Source organism: Durio zibethinus, chromosome 18, assembly GCF_047325235.1.
Source record: "Durio zibethinus cultivar Kanyao isolate XHJ-2024 chromosome 18, ASM4732523v1, whole genome shotgun sequence".
In the NCBI taxonomy this organism is placed as follows: domain Eukaryota; kingdom Viridiplantae; phylum Streptophyta; class Magnoliopsida; order Malvales; family Malvaceae; genus Durio; species Durio zibethinus.
The window spans coordinates 1830787-1844872 of NC_143179.1; the positions used below are offsets into that span (position 1 = coordinate 1830787).

Consider the following 14086-nt stretch of genomic DNA (forward strand, 5'->3'; position numbering starts at 1 on the left):
CGACCATGACTCTGAAATTTTTATGTGTGGTGTGAAATGCTTAATTTTTTTCTTTAATTATTGGAATTAAAGTTTAGTAATTTATCAATAAATCATATGATTGTTAATAAATACTTAATTTTTTTGAAATAACAAAATGGCTAATTTTAATTATACTATCTTAAATTTAATGGATGGGTGTTTTCTAATATTTAAAAAATTATTAGTTGATTATTAATAATATAATATTTGATTATGAATTTAATTATGCGTGTAATTTTTTTTAAAAAATAGATAGACTAAATTTATGTAATAATTAAAATTCATAAAAAATATGAAAGTATTTTTGGCAATGAAAAAAATATGAAAAATAACTTGTGTATCAACAAAATTTTTTAGCTTCATAAATTAATTTTTCAGATTGTCATTTGATCATATGCTCATTAAATTATAATTAAAATTAAAAAATTATTAAAATTACTAAATAAACACAAATATCAAATAACTAAATCCATTTATTAATTTAAAATTTGATCGTCAAAGTATCCGACAATAATTAAAAAAATATCTTATGAACTGAAATATGAAAGTGGGTAAGGCAAATCATGCGCAGGTTAGGGAAAGATTAACTACTTTAGCATGTTTGTAACGAAAGGCTGCTAAATTGAAAACAACAAATAAAAACATAAGAGAAGACTTGGCGTCTGCCACTAAACCAAAAACTAATGAATATTCCCCATCATTGTTGATTGAACCCTATACGGCTAATCGTGGAAAATTTTGGCAGTGGCATTCAAGTGACGGCTAATTTATGACCAACAGCTCGGGAGCAGGTGTATCGTGTCAATGACCTGGTTGGTTCACCTTCTACCTTTTACTAATAAAAAAACAAAAAAGAAAAAGAAGTTCGGTCGATTTTATTAAATGGAAAAAGCTTTTTGAAAATTTAGGTGTGTTTGGTAGAGTAGAAAAATGAAAGGTAAATAACAAGGGTGAAAAAGTAAAAATTTTTTTTTTTGAATATGTTTGATAAAAAAAAATTAAAAAAATAAAAAATTATTGTTTTTCACACTTATTTAAAAATATAAATTATTTTAAATTAAATAGAAAAGTACAGAAAAAATGAGAAAAATATAAGTAACTGTTCCATATTTATAAGATCATTCTATCATTTAAAAATTTTTCTTTTTACTTAATTTAAAAAAGATCATAAAGATAAACTTATATAATTTTTATTTTTATTTTTCAACTCTAACAAATAATGAATATAAACTAAGTACATTAATAAAAAGAAAAAATATATTTTTCATTTTTTTTTATTTTTTCCTCTTTTTAATTTTAATTTTTCATTTTTTTAATCACCATACCAAGCATAATACTAATAGTATATGATTATGTCTTTTATACCCTTATTTTTATTTTGATGATCGGGCACTATCATAGCCGCATAAAGTCTTTAAGGCTCAACGATTAGAACGTAAAACTTCATTTAAACAAAATTTCAAATTCAAACCTTAAAAATGAACGAGACGAAAGAGGCCTATCATGGAGTTTCCCTTAAGAATTTTTTTTTTTTTTTTTGTTTTCATTTTATATCCTTCTGAATTGGGCCCGATCTTAATTACAACTCTGTTTCGGTCCACATTTGTTTGAAGCTGGGCCCAATGTACTGCTCAACTATTTCCCTCTCTTTGTTTATTTTATATCTTTCCTTTTTAATCGACATCGTTTTGATTCTCCTGCTCGTTTCAGCTAGACCTGGACTCAAAATTTGGGCCGAATTTGTCATAAGCCTACCACAACCGAACCCATTTCCAATTCCTCTATTACTCCAAAAGTCGGTTTCTGGATGCAGCTTCGAATCCTATAAAAGCCCAAAAAAAAAAAAAACAGGTAATAGATAAAAAGGTTTCTTCAAAGATCGTCGACGGTCGATTCTCTCCCGATTTAAGCTTTTGTAAGGATTTTCTTGTTTGAAATCTTACATAACTTTTTCAACATTAAATTTTTTTGGTTGTTCGTTTATTGTTTTCCCACGAAAGCTTCATCTATCACAGTGAGTTTTTTTTTTTTTCCTTTAAAAAATAGTATGATTAGGGTTTCATTAACATAAATTGGTATAAATTTTGTTATTTAATTGTGTTATCAGGTTATATTATTATCCGTAGTTTGGGTGAGCTTGGACGATGGAGGTTGGTTAATTATAAATTGAGTTATTATTTTTTTTAAATATGAAGTTTAGGTTTTGGATTTTGAATTTTTTTTAATGTTTAAAAACAGCCTTTTGATGTGAATAAGACGGTAGAAACGTTGGAGCCTGAAGTGAGCAATGGCGGCAGCGGATTGTTTGTTCCAAAGGATAGACCCAAGTATATAGCTCCTGCTAGCAAGAAGTCTGTTTTAGGTATGTTTGGCATAAACATGGCGCTGTTTTTCCTTTTTACATTCTACAATTTAATGCTATGGGAGGATAGTTTTAAATTGTCCGGAGTATGATTGTGGAACAGAATGTGAGGGTTAACTATCTGCATTGGTGTTTTTTGCTGTTTTTACATTTATGATTTTTAGCATTTTGGTTTATCACTTTAGTCTTATTGTATCTTCTTTCTGAAGAATGTTGGTATCAAACAGGCTGCGGTCAGTGTCTTGCAGTTTGGGAAGTAAAATGTATAATTAGCTATTATTATGTTTCAAATAGTCTTATTTGAGAATAATTTTAGAGAAGATAACAGTCTTGCCGCTTCACTTTCAAAATTTGGTGTGTCTAGAAGGATCATGTCTATATCTTGATGATGAAATTTTTAGGTGAAGCTTTTGGTTTTCTTCTACTTATTGAAGTTGTTATCTGTTTCTTTAGATAGCGGTTTGTCTTTTAAGTTGTGTTTTTTGTGCCCTAATTCAGTTTTTGTGGTGATAGTTGCTATCATGGAGTGTATCTGCTGTTTTGGACAACTTTGTTCTTGAGAGTATTTTGCCTCTCTGTTTTTCTTTTCTATCTTATCATGATTCTAGTCTATTCTCTCTTTGGCTGAGAAAAAATAATAGCATGTTTGCAATGTTGCCTAAATTTACGTGGTGTTTTCACATTTGTAGTTAATCTACGCCACCTAGTTTTTTTCTTCTTCCTTGTTGAAGTTGTGGGTACAATTACAACTTCCAATTGAGTGCCTCTTCTAGGCATTTTCTCCCTCCAAAAAATTAGTCCTGTTGTTTTGTCGATTAAATTTTTATGATTTATTAGGTTTGGACATTCGCGCCAATGAGAAGCAAGGAGGTTCTAAAGTTGATGGTGGATTCAAGGTTCCAAAAGAAAAAATCGCCTCCATTGTGGCATCTATTGGTGAAGATGAGGGATTTGAATCTTCTGGAGTTGAAGAAACTAAAAGTACTATTACAAATGGTACCCGCAGCCACACTAGCAGACGCTATCGTGATAAGGCAGCCAGCACAACAAATAATGCAGGTAATCTATTTATTTTATTTTGTGTCAAATAAGCTTAGCAAGATTTTAAGGTTATGGTTGGTTTTTAATGAAAGAACTGTGCCCTTATTTTATTTTCCTGATTTTCATGTAAAACTCTTATAGAATATGGCAGCATACTCAGTTAAATCATCACATGCTGACTATTAGAAGATTTTATTGCTCACATTCACTCATCTTAAAAAAAAAAAAAAAAAAAAAAAAAAAAAAAACTTGCATGTTTAAGTGCATGCATGGAGTTTCTAGGTAAGGTGGCACAGAAAGAATTTTTATGGTGTATAGCCAGCCTATAGGCCAGGCATTATCTGAGCTTCTGATTTCTGATTGTTTTTCGATCTCTCCACAAACTGGCTAATATATTTTGCAGAATTAGATTTAATTATTTATGCGTACATGTGCATTTTTGTCTGTGTAATGGGTAACCTATCTCTTTGAGGCATAGTAAGATGTATTCCTAGCTTATAGAGGAAGTGACACAGCTGTTGCTTGCATGTAAATGACCAGCATTTACGTTTAAGAATTCAGATGGATTTCCAACTCATGCTTTCTTAACACAGCATTTTCTGTATCCAAGCCCATTTTTGTTTTGAAGCAAAGATTGGGGCTTGGGGTGTGGTGGGGGGGGGGGGGGGGGGGAGGGGGAGGCAAATGTGGTGATTCTGATAATATACACCTTCTTTCACAAGCTTTGAGGTTCTCTTCTGTCTGAAGGACGTGTTCGTTTTTCTGTGCTCTTACAGTGTGTATGTTTTTGGTTGATTCCCTTCTTGAAGCTGATTCTCATAATCTAATTATATTTTGTTTTTCCTACATTGCAGAAAGTACAATTACTGTAGATAGACGAGGCAATGGTGATACATTTGGGACTCCTCGCTCAAGCGAACATAGGAGTTCAGATGTAAGTGAACAACTTGCTTCCGTTATTATGATTATTATTATTATTATTATTATTTTGCAAACACAGCAAACCTTATATGAATCTGATTTTTCTTTCAATTGAAGGTTCCAGCGTCATCTAGTCAGAGTTCCCATGGTGTCTCTTCTAAGAGTCCAAGGTATGAGAAAGATGAGCGTGGTACAGAGAGAAGAGGTTTCAGAGATGATTCTAGAAGTGAGAACAGCTATACAAGAAAAAGGCACTATTATGATGATAGAAGAGACACTCATGGTCGATTTGAAGAAGATTATGGAAGAAGCCGAAGTAGATATGAAAGTAGGAGGACACCTGGTATGTGATACTTCATAGAGTGGATGTGCATGTTTGGATACTATATCTTAGAACTAATGTCATTTGCATTTGGATTGTCGTGCAAAAAAATTCTATTTTGTGCATGTTTTTGAGGCTGGGTGGAATGGCGAAGATGGATTAATCTATCCAAACTTGATTACTTGGAACTATAAGACATAATTTCATTTGAAAAAGTTCTTGATAGCTTATGAATTCATTTGCAGTTAGAGTTTGTACTCTATTGGATTTATGATTTGCTATATTTTTGGCATCTTTGCTGAAGTGGAGTAAGGGTAATTATGTTGATATTCATATCTTAATCTTTTATAGGCAGATCTGATTGGGATGATGGGAGATGGGAATGGGAAGATACTCCACGCCGGGAAAGTTACTCTGGTAGTAGCAGGCGCCATCAACCTTCTCCATCTCCAATGTTAGTTGGGGCTTCTCCTGATGCTAGATTAGTTTCTCCATGGATGGGAGATCGTACTCCTCATTCAAGTGGTATGTTATTCACTAGAAAGCCTTTCTTATCATTGATGGTATTGATTATTTCTGTCTTCTCTTATTTCATTATTTTTAGGTAAAGAGAGTAAACAATTTTTTAACTTCATGCTGAAATTTGGTACAGCTGGCGTTGCCTCTCCCTGGGACCATGCATCTCCTTCTCCAGTTCCGATACGAGCCTCTGGAGCATCAGTGAAATCTTCAAGTTCTAGATATGGTCGGACATCTCATCAGCTTAGCTTTTCAAGGGAAAGTTCACAATCATTTGAGGTAGTATATGTCATTGTCCTTTTATTTCCTTTCCTTTTCTTTTCTCTCTATTTCCCCCTCTTAAATATTAATCTTTAAGTTATATTTCTGGAAACTAATGAACTATTAGTTGATAGTGGGTAATTGCAGGCAATCTTTTCAGAGTAGTTTCTTTCTAATTTTTTTTTCTATATCTTTTTCTTCTTTATAGAAATCTTTTTGCTTCTGTCCATGTTAATTTTATGCCTTAATTTATATAGGATGAAGCAGATAAGACAGGTTCAGCAGAGGAACATAATTACGAGATTACAGAAAGTATGCGCTTGGAGATGGAGTACAATTTTGACCGTGCATGGTAAATTATGTATTCAGTTCATCCTAAGATGGAAGATCCTAGGGTTTCTTTCTGCATTTGGGATTAAAATTTATCATAATTATATGATGAAAATGGCAATATTCTGAAGTTAGCAGCTTAGGAAAATATGTCATACAACAGTAGTGCTCTATATGCCATTTTCGTTTGCTTAGTTACTCTTGGCTTCAAACAAATTGTTGGGAGTTGTTTTCCAAGCATGAAGGAATATCATTTTTCCTTTTTTGACTTTGAAATTGTGATAAAAGTCCCATTATTTGGCCTTAATGTGGTGGCTTTTGACCTTCATTGATTAGTGATTTTCTCATTCATTTGTGGGTTTTATCCATGCTGTTTTAAAGTTATCTTAGCTTTTTTTGTTGGAATGTCCTTGCATAGGTATGATAGAGAAGAAGGAAACACCATGTTCGATGCTGATAGTTCGTCATTTTTTCTAGGGGATGAAGCTTCATTCCAAAAGAAAGAAGCTGACTTGGCCAAAAGACTGGTATTATTTTGGTGCTTTTTTTTTTAAAATGTAGTTTGATGTTCAATGGACGTGTAATATTCCATGGTTATGTCACATGTGATAAACATGTTGGATGCTTGATCTTATGACTATTGTTTCATTTAACCATATTCTGCGTTTGTGCAAATTTGGATATTAACATGGTTTAGCTATTACATTGAAATAAATAAAGACAATAGTGACATGTATTCTTAGACAATGATCAATAATTTTTATGATCTTAGGGTTCCTAATGTTTTACATCTTTGAGTTCAGAATAATGGCTAAATGATTGTGTAATAAGGGAACAGTAATATTTGATCTCTCTTCTTGTTCTGGGTTTCACATTAGTGATAAGATATAAGAAGTAAGACAATTTTATAAAGATAGTATTTTTCCACCTTTTGTTTATTAATTTTCAAGCCAGTGTGGTTAGAGCCAAATGTTTCATAGAGATTTAAAACTGGAGTGGCTGTTCTTTTGTTGTTTTATTTCCCTCAATGTTTCGATATTGAAATAATAGGAATGATAAATTTTTATCTAATTGTCTTTTATTTTCTTGGCTTCAGTTGTCTTAGTTTGAACATGCTAATCTTCTTTATCTTCGTGCTAGTTATTGCTGCTTCTCTGTTTTGCTTGGAGTCTGAAACTATAGTGTATTGTTGCAAATTGAGTAACTGACCATCGGCTAGTTTTACTATGTGGTGAGTGTTGTCTCTTGAGAACAAAGGTTGAAGTTTGTTTTAGTTCAATAGCTTGTAGGTGCAATGTACCAATATTAGATGAAATTTCTATTAGATGTTTTCCTAAGGGGGAGGCTTGTTTTCCTATTTGCATGCATCTTAGGGTTAAATTGATGCTACTTGTACTTGATGATGACCGGTGATAATAACTTGGTACTTTTTGCAAGTTGTATTTAAGTGGTCTTTTGTAAAGGTAGAGATTGACTAATGAACCAGTTTTTTTTTTTTTTTGTGTGTGTGACCGGGTTGAGTGCTCATGTAAAACCATGTGAAGTGTGCTTATCTTTGTCACCAGTTATTTATTTAACTTTGTTTTTTTTTTTTTCTTTTTGTGAATGGGTTGAGTGCTTATGTAAAACCATGTGAAGTGTGCTTATCTTTGTCTACTATGTTTCCTTTCATGATTGCCTTTTGGTGAAAATAATTCCCCCTCCCCACTTTTCTAGGCATTGATATGAATTGATTTTTTTTTTACCATTCTTGGGCTCCTTTCTATTTGTTGTCCTTCGTAGAATACAATGGTTTCTAATACTTGTGTCATCTCATAAACAGGTTCGAAGAGATGGGACTAGGATGTCGCTTGCTCAGAGCAAAAAGTTGTCTCAGCTTACTGCTGATAATGCTCAGTGGGAAGACCGGCAGCTTTTGAGATCTGGAGCTGTTAGAGGTACTGAGGTGCAAACCGAGTTTGATGATGAGGACGAACGCAAGGTGATTCTTCTTGTACATGGTAAGTGAATATTTATAATCTCTGTTAATTGATGAAATGCTTTGTACTTTTAGCTAAAACTTCTTTATATATCTCTCATTGTCATAGATACAAAACCTCCATTCTTGGATGGAAGAATTGTTTTCACCAAACAAGCAGAGCCAATCATGCCCATAAAAGATCCTACATCAGATATGGCTATAATTTCGCGCAAAGGATCTACCTTGGTTAGGGAAATTCATGAGAAGCAAAGCATGAACAAGTCACGCCAACGATTTTGGGAGCTGGCAGGCTCTAAGCTTGGTGATATCCTTGGAGTTGAGAAAACAGCAGAACAGGTATTGTTCATAACATGTAATTTTTTGCCTTTCTTTTTTCTAAAAATTTGATAATGTAGTTCATCAAGTAACTTGTCTCTACATTGGATGCTAGATTGATGCTGACACTGCTAAAGTAGGTGAACATGGTGAAATTGATTTCAAGGAAGATGCCAAATTTGCACAGCATTTGAAAAAGGGGCAGGCTGTTAGTGAATTTGCAACGTCCAAAAGCATAGCAGAACAGCGTCAATACTTGCCCATATATTCTGTGCGAGATGAGTTACTTCAGGTTTGACATTTTTCCGTTAGTATATGTTGGTCTAATTTTGAAATAGACAGCCACTTGCACTCTAAGGTGGTGGGTATTAGCCATCTTGCACATGCAAGATATCTGCAGCCTTCTGAAAGGAATGTTGAAGTTCTCCATTCTAATTTCTTGGATTTTTGTTCTTTTTGACTTTCAAAGCTAAATTTTATCATGTTGACTATACTTTTAAAATATCAAGTATTTTATTGACCATCTCTTATTATATTTTTAATGATATGATTGACAGGTGATTCGAGAAAATCAGGTAGTTGTTGTTGTGGGTGAAACTGGCTCTGGAAAAACAACTCAACTTACACAGTATCTTCAAGAAGATGGGTACACTATGAATGGTATAGTTGGTTGTACCCAACCTAGGCGTGTTGCTGCTATGAGTGTTGCAAAAAGAGTTAGTGAAGAGATGGACACTGAGTTGGGTGATAAAGTTGGCTATGCCGTACGTTTTGAAGATGTTACTGGGCCAAACACCATTATTAAGGTGAGTTGTTGAGTTTACATTAAAAACCAAATGTTAAAATCTTTATACACGTAATATAATCTTGATTGCTTAAATTCTTGTCTTCTTGGATGAGGAGTGCACCAAGTTTTGTGTGTGTGTGTGTTCATGCAGTTTGGCCATCTTTCCATTATCTTGGTCTACAATTGATTTATTAGTTGCTCCAATTAATTGTTGGGAGCATTGTCCAATGTTTCTGTGTCTTCTTCTGATATGACAATCTAAACCTTTTTATTTCTTCAACTTTACAGTATATGACTGAAGGAATCCTCCTTCGTGAAACATTAAAAGATGCTGATCTTGACAAGTATCGGTATGGAGAAACTTCTTAATTTATCTTGTCTATCCCAATTGCAACAAATGAATTAGTGGTAAAACCTATATTATTTACTTTCGATTTTGCAATTATTGCAGCGTCATTGTGATGGATGAGGCACATGAGAGATCACTAAGCACGGATGTGCTTTTTGGAATACTTAAAAAGGTGGTTGCCCAACGCCGCGATTTCAAGCTTATTGTGACCTCCGCAACTCTAAATGCACAGAAATTTTCAAATTTTTTTGGAAGGTAAGCTCATATCTTAATATCGACATATGCTGGCATCTTCTGCCTCTAATCAATCCGGTATAAATAATTATCCTTTCAAATTTTGCAGTGTACCAATTTTCCACATCCCTGGTAGAACATTTCCTGTCAATATTTTGTACAGCAAGACTCCTTGTGAGGATTATGTTGAAGCTGCAGTTAAGCAGGCCATGACCATTCACATCACCAGTGCTCCAGGTGACATCCTCATCTTCATGACTGGCCAAGATGAGATTGAGGCAGCTTGTTATGCCCTTGCAGAACGAATAGAACAGCTCATCTCCTCCACAAAGAAGGGGGTTTCTAAGCTTCTAATACTCCCAATATACTCCCAGTTGCCAGCTGATTTGCAGGCGAAGATTTTCCAGAAGGCTGAAGATGGAGCTCGCAAATGCATTGTTGCCACTAACATTGCTGAGACATCCTTGACTGTAGATGGAATTTTTTATGTTATTGACACTGGTTATGGTAAAATGAAAGTCTATAACCCTAAGATGGGTATGGATGCTCTTCAAGTTTTCCCTGTGAGTCATGCTGCTGCTGACCAGCGTGCAGGACGTGCTGGTAGAACTGGGCCAGGCACATGTTATAGGTTGTATACGGAGAGTGCATACTTAAATGAGATGCTGCCTGCTCCTGTACCCGAGATACAGAGGACCAATCTTGGCAACGTGGTGTTGCTGCTTAAGTCTCTTAAAATAGACAACTTGCTGGATTTTGATTTCATGGATCCACCACCCCAGGAAAATATCCTTAATTCTATGTACCAGTTATGGGTCTTGGGCGCACTTAACAATGTTGGGGGCTTGACTGAAATTGGATGGAAAATGGTGGAGTTCCCATTGGATCCCCCGCTTGCTAAGATGCTATTGATGGGTGAACAGTTAGGATGCTTGGATGAGGTTTTGACCATTGTTTCAATGCTTTCAGTCCCATCAGTGTTCTTCCGACCTAAGGATAGAGCGGAGGAGAGTGATGCAGCAAGAGAAAAATTTTTTGTACCAGAATCTGATCACTTGACATTGCTTAATGTTTATCAGCAATGGAAAGCTAATCAATATCGTGGAGACTGGTGTAATGACCATTTTCTGCATGTTAAAGGATTAAGGAAAGCCAGAGAGGTGAGATCTCAACTATTAGATATTCTGAAGACACTGAAAATCCCACTAACATCCTGTGGATATGATTGGGATGTTGTCAGGAAAGCCATCTGTTCTGCATACTTTCACAATGCTGCTAGATTAAAGGGCGTAGGGGAGTATGTTAATAGCAGGAATGGAATGCCATGCCATTTGCACCCGAGCAGTGCTCTTTATGGTTTAGGTTATACTCCGGAATATGTTGTTTATCATGAATTGATTTTGACAGCAAAGGAGTACATGCAGTGCGTTACAGCAGTGGAGCCTCAGTGGCTGGCTGAACTAGGTCCCATGTTCTTTTCTGTGAAGGACTCAGATACAACGTTGTTGGAGCATAAGAAAAAACAGAAGGAGGAGAAAACAGCCATGGAGGAGGAAATGGAAAATCTGAGGAAGATGCAAGCCGAGGCAGAGAGAGAAGGCAAAAAGAAGGAGAGACAGCAGAGAGCAAAGCAGCAGCAACAAGTTTCAATGCCTGGGTTGCGGCAGGGTTCTTCTACTTATCTAAGACCAAAGAAGTTCGGCTTGTAAATGTAATTACATTGTATTCACTTGTTGAAAATTTACAGAACTGTCCCTAGTGATTTGTAGTTACCCTTGATCTAGAGATTGTTTGTATTTATACATGATACGGCAAAATGAAATTAGTTATTGCTGTGTCATCTAATTGCTTATATAACTTTTTTTGTTTAGGAATAAGAAATTCAACGTTTTATTAGAAGAATATTCCTGCTAGATGATCCTTGTTTATGAATGTACATGTCCAGTGACCAAGATCATCTTTTTCTGTTCATTTAAAGTTCTTGCGTTTGAAACAATGAAGTAGTCTTTCTCTCTTCAGGCTGTAGGTTAACTCTGGATCCTCAATTGTCAATAGTTCTCTTTGTCTCGTTGATTATTTTTGATTGGCTATAGTCTAGTAATCAGAGATTTGAAAGAAGTGATCGATTTAGGAAGAAACCATACAAGGCGAACATTAGTTAGTGATGGCTCTGTGAGTGATTGCTTTTGCTGTTCTTTTTGTTGTTAAGATTCGGCTAAAAAAATGTTAGATTTAAATTTAATTTTGATAAGTTGGCCCTCTCTGGTTTCCCTTTTTTTTTTCCCTAATGGATTTGCTGTTGGGAATTTTTTTGAGACACTGAAACTATTTTCAGCCTTATTCTAAACAGAAATTTTGGTTTGCTCCCGTTTTCTATTAATTTACTTGTTTATTCTTTCTTCTACTGCTTAATATTATAAGCTTATGTTTGAATGACAACGTAGTTTCTTCAACGCTGATATAGTAACTAGAATGAAGAATGGCAAAAATGCTTCATTCCCCTGTAGCTTGCTTTCTATTGTTTCTTGTCTGCCTTGTTAAAGCATTCAATTGTTTTCAATGCATATACATATGAACCCATATGTAAAATGAGTATAATCAAGATGGCCGAGTCAACCTAAGTTATCAATGCAAGCCATGAGATTGTGGTGTTTATAATTGCATGTAAACTTAAGAATTTATATAATTGTATTGCGTAAAATACTAATAATTTGTATATTTATATTGTGTTTTACATGTAAATTTTAATATGAAAAATACAAAATATATATTTTTTTATTTTTATTAAATGATATATGATTTTTATTAAAATTTTAAATCATGTCATCTTCGTATCTTTTTTTTAATTTTTTTTTTTTGTGTAATGTCATCATCTGGTATGTTAAGTTATCAAGTCTAATTGCTTCTTTTTCGGTTTCTCTGATTTCGCATAGATGTTTTTGCTTTTAGATGTAGACTGAGGACTGAAGTTTTAGGATAGGAAGTCTAATGGGATACAAAACAAGGTCGGGGGTGTGAGGCTTATCATATAGGTGTATCCATGAACAAAATTTCAGCTAGCCGCCAAATTGCATTGCCCTCCTGTTGAATAAAGGAAGGAAACAAGTTCCTTGCAAGGTTATTGAAGTTTTGATGATAGACAATGAAACACGGTATTACTATCAGTTATCGGTATTACTATTTACTGGTGATAAACTAAAATACTATTTCTCTATCCCTAAGAGAACAGCATCTATGTTTTCACTTTGCTACACCTCTGATGCAGTCATAAAGAAGCCTTGGATAAAGAAATTGTGTTTTTTATTCTTCAACTTTGTATTTTGATTTAGGTTTCTATGAAATTTTAGTCGTAGGATTCAAGGCTATTTATATGTTGGTTAGTTTGCCAGGGCTGGAAATTTTGTTTAGTTTCATTTGCTTCCTATTATTTAGGGGTTATTTATTGTTCAATATTTTTCATTTAAATCAAAATCAGAGAACTCCACATATATTTTATTATTGTGCTCCTTCATTGTTAGTTTTGGAGTTTGAACATAGAAATCTTATTCTGTCCAACTCTATTTGTTTTCTCTTCTCTATAGTTTCTTGCTTTTCTTCCTTCTCTTTCTCTGTCTCTTTCTGTTCTGTGTATTGTCTCTCTTTCTCCTCTTGTTGGAATTTTGCAATCAAGTCCTCTCACTGATAGCCAAGGTACCAATACAACATACAGAAAACTTGGAATTAGGGTTTTTCTCGGCCCACTGCCTACCACACAAACATCAAGAACTCTGAGGTAATACTCTATAAATGAACCACCTATCGGCGTTAATGCCTATGAAGGCTTAAAATTGGAGCATCTTATGGTGTCTGTCAATGTTGTAGCCTCCATGTCATAATTAAATAATATTCCAGTGCTGGCCTTATGCAGAGTACATCATCAGTTCTCTAAAGTTGTCTTTTGCTGGACAAAACCTGCATTCATAAAGGTAAATCAATGCATCAAATGATTTAAACTTTACTGCATTTAGCATACCAGTTTCTTCAAATTCTGGTGCAACTATGATGGCTTGTCAATTCAGCAATCCAACTTGTTCTCATTAATACTTTGGCTGTAATTCATAGAAAAAGTCAATAAGCAAATATATTTTCCTATATTAGCATGCAATAAAACCTCTATGTTGACACGTTTTGTAAATCAAGTGAATGTCTAAGCCCCTGGGTCTGGGTAATGCTGGGTGTGTTGAATTCTCTTCTTGCGCTACAAACATTGTCTACATATTGTAAATTTCGATCCATCTCTTTTATATCTAGAGAAGAGAAGACATCTGAATTTGACATTACCAAACAGTTGGCATGCTTATTTAGCCTCCTCGGTATTATCTACTCTTCCAGGTATTTTGCACTTGTTTCTCATGTGACATGCAGTTAGTCAGACACATAAGTTCAACATTTGAAGCAAATGCAAGCTGCATTTGTAAAGCTATGCTAGACTAACAACATAAGTTCTTGTTGCTCGTTTGAATTTCAGGTTAAGAGGAGCAACTCTTCAAACTCTACCGTGAACAGTAATCTTTCGGAGCAGGAAGAATGAAAAATTCAGGAAGGTCATGGCATCTTTTTCTCTCTATTTCTATAACTCGCCATAGCAGAAGGAAGGGCTGCAA

The 14086-nt window shown here is 34.5% G+C and overlaps 1 protein-coding gene and 1 long non-coding RNA gene across 3 annotated transcripts; both read left to right on the forward strand.

Annotated features, from left to right (window-relative positions):
• Window positions 1-1874: 1874 nt before the first annotated feature.
• Window positions 1875-11345, forward strand: EMB3011 (RNA helicase family protein). Of its 2 annotated transcripts, none has more exons than XM_022893684.2 (17): window positions 1875-2035; window positions 2129-2171; window positions 2260-2383; window positions 3221-3442; window positions 4279-4358; window positions 4463-4688; window positions 5019-5192; window positions 5320-5465; window positions 5705-5799; window positions 6196-6304; window positions 7600-7777; window positions 7865-8094; window positions 8189-8365; window positions 8631-8879; window positions 9149-9210; window positions 9312-9464; window positions 9553-11345. In XM_022893684.2, exons 2-17 carry the CDS (start codon window positions 2166-2168, stop codon window positions 11150-11152), a joined length of 3831 nt encoding a protein of 1276 aa, XP_022749419.2. In that variant the 5' UTR covers window positions 1875-2035; window positions 2129-2165; the 3' UTR covers window positions 11153-11345. The 2 variants fall into 2 exon arrangements, with proteins under 2 accessions (XP_022749419.2, XP_022749418.2); XM_022893683.2 differs by having other exon boundaries at window positions 1875-1936.
• Window positions 11346-13103: 1758 nt separating this feature from the next.
• Window positions 13104-14064, forward strand: LOC111300235 (uncharacterized). The gene is made up of 4 exons (XR_016329570.1): window positions 13104-13215; window positions 13351-13408; window positions 13734-13814; window positions 13951-14064. It is a non-coding gene; the product is annotated as an uncharacterized LOC111300235 (long non-coding RNA).
• Window positions 14065-14086: the final 22 nt, after the last annotated feature.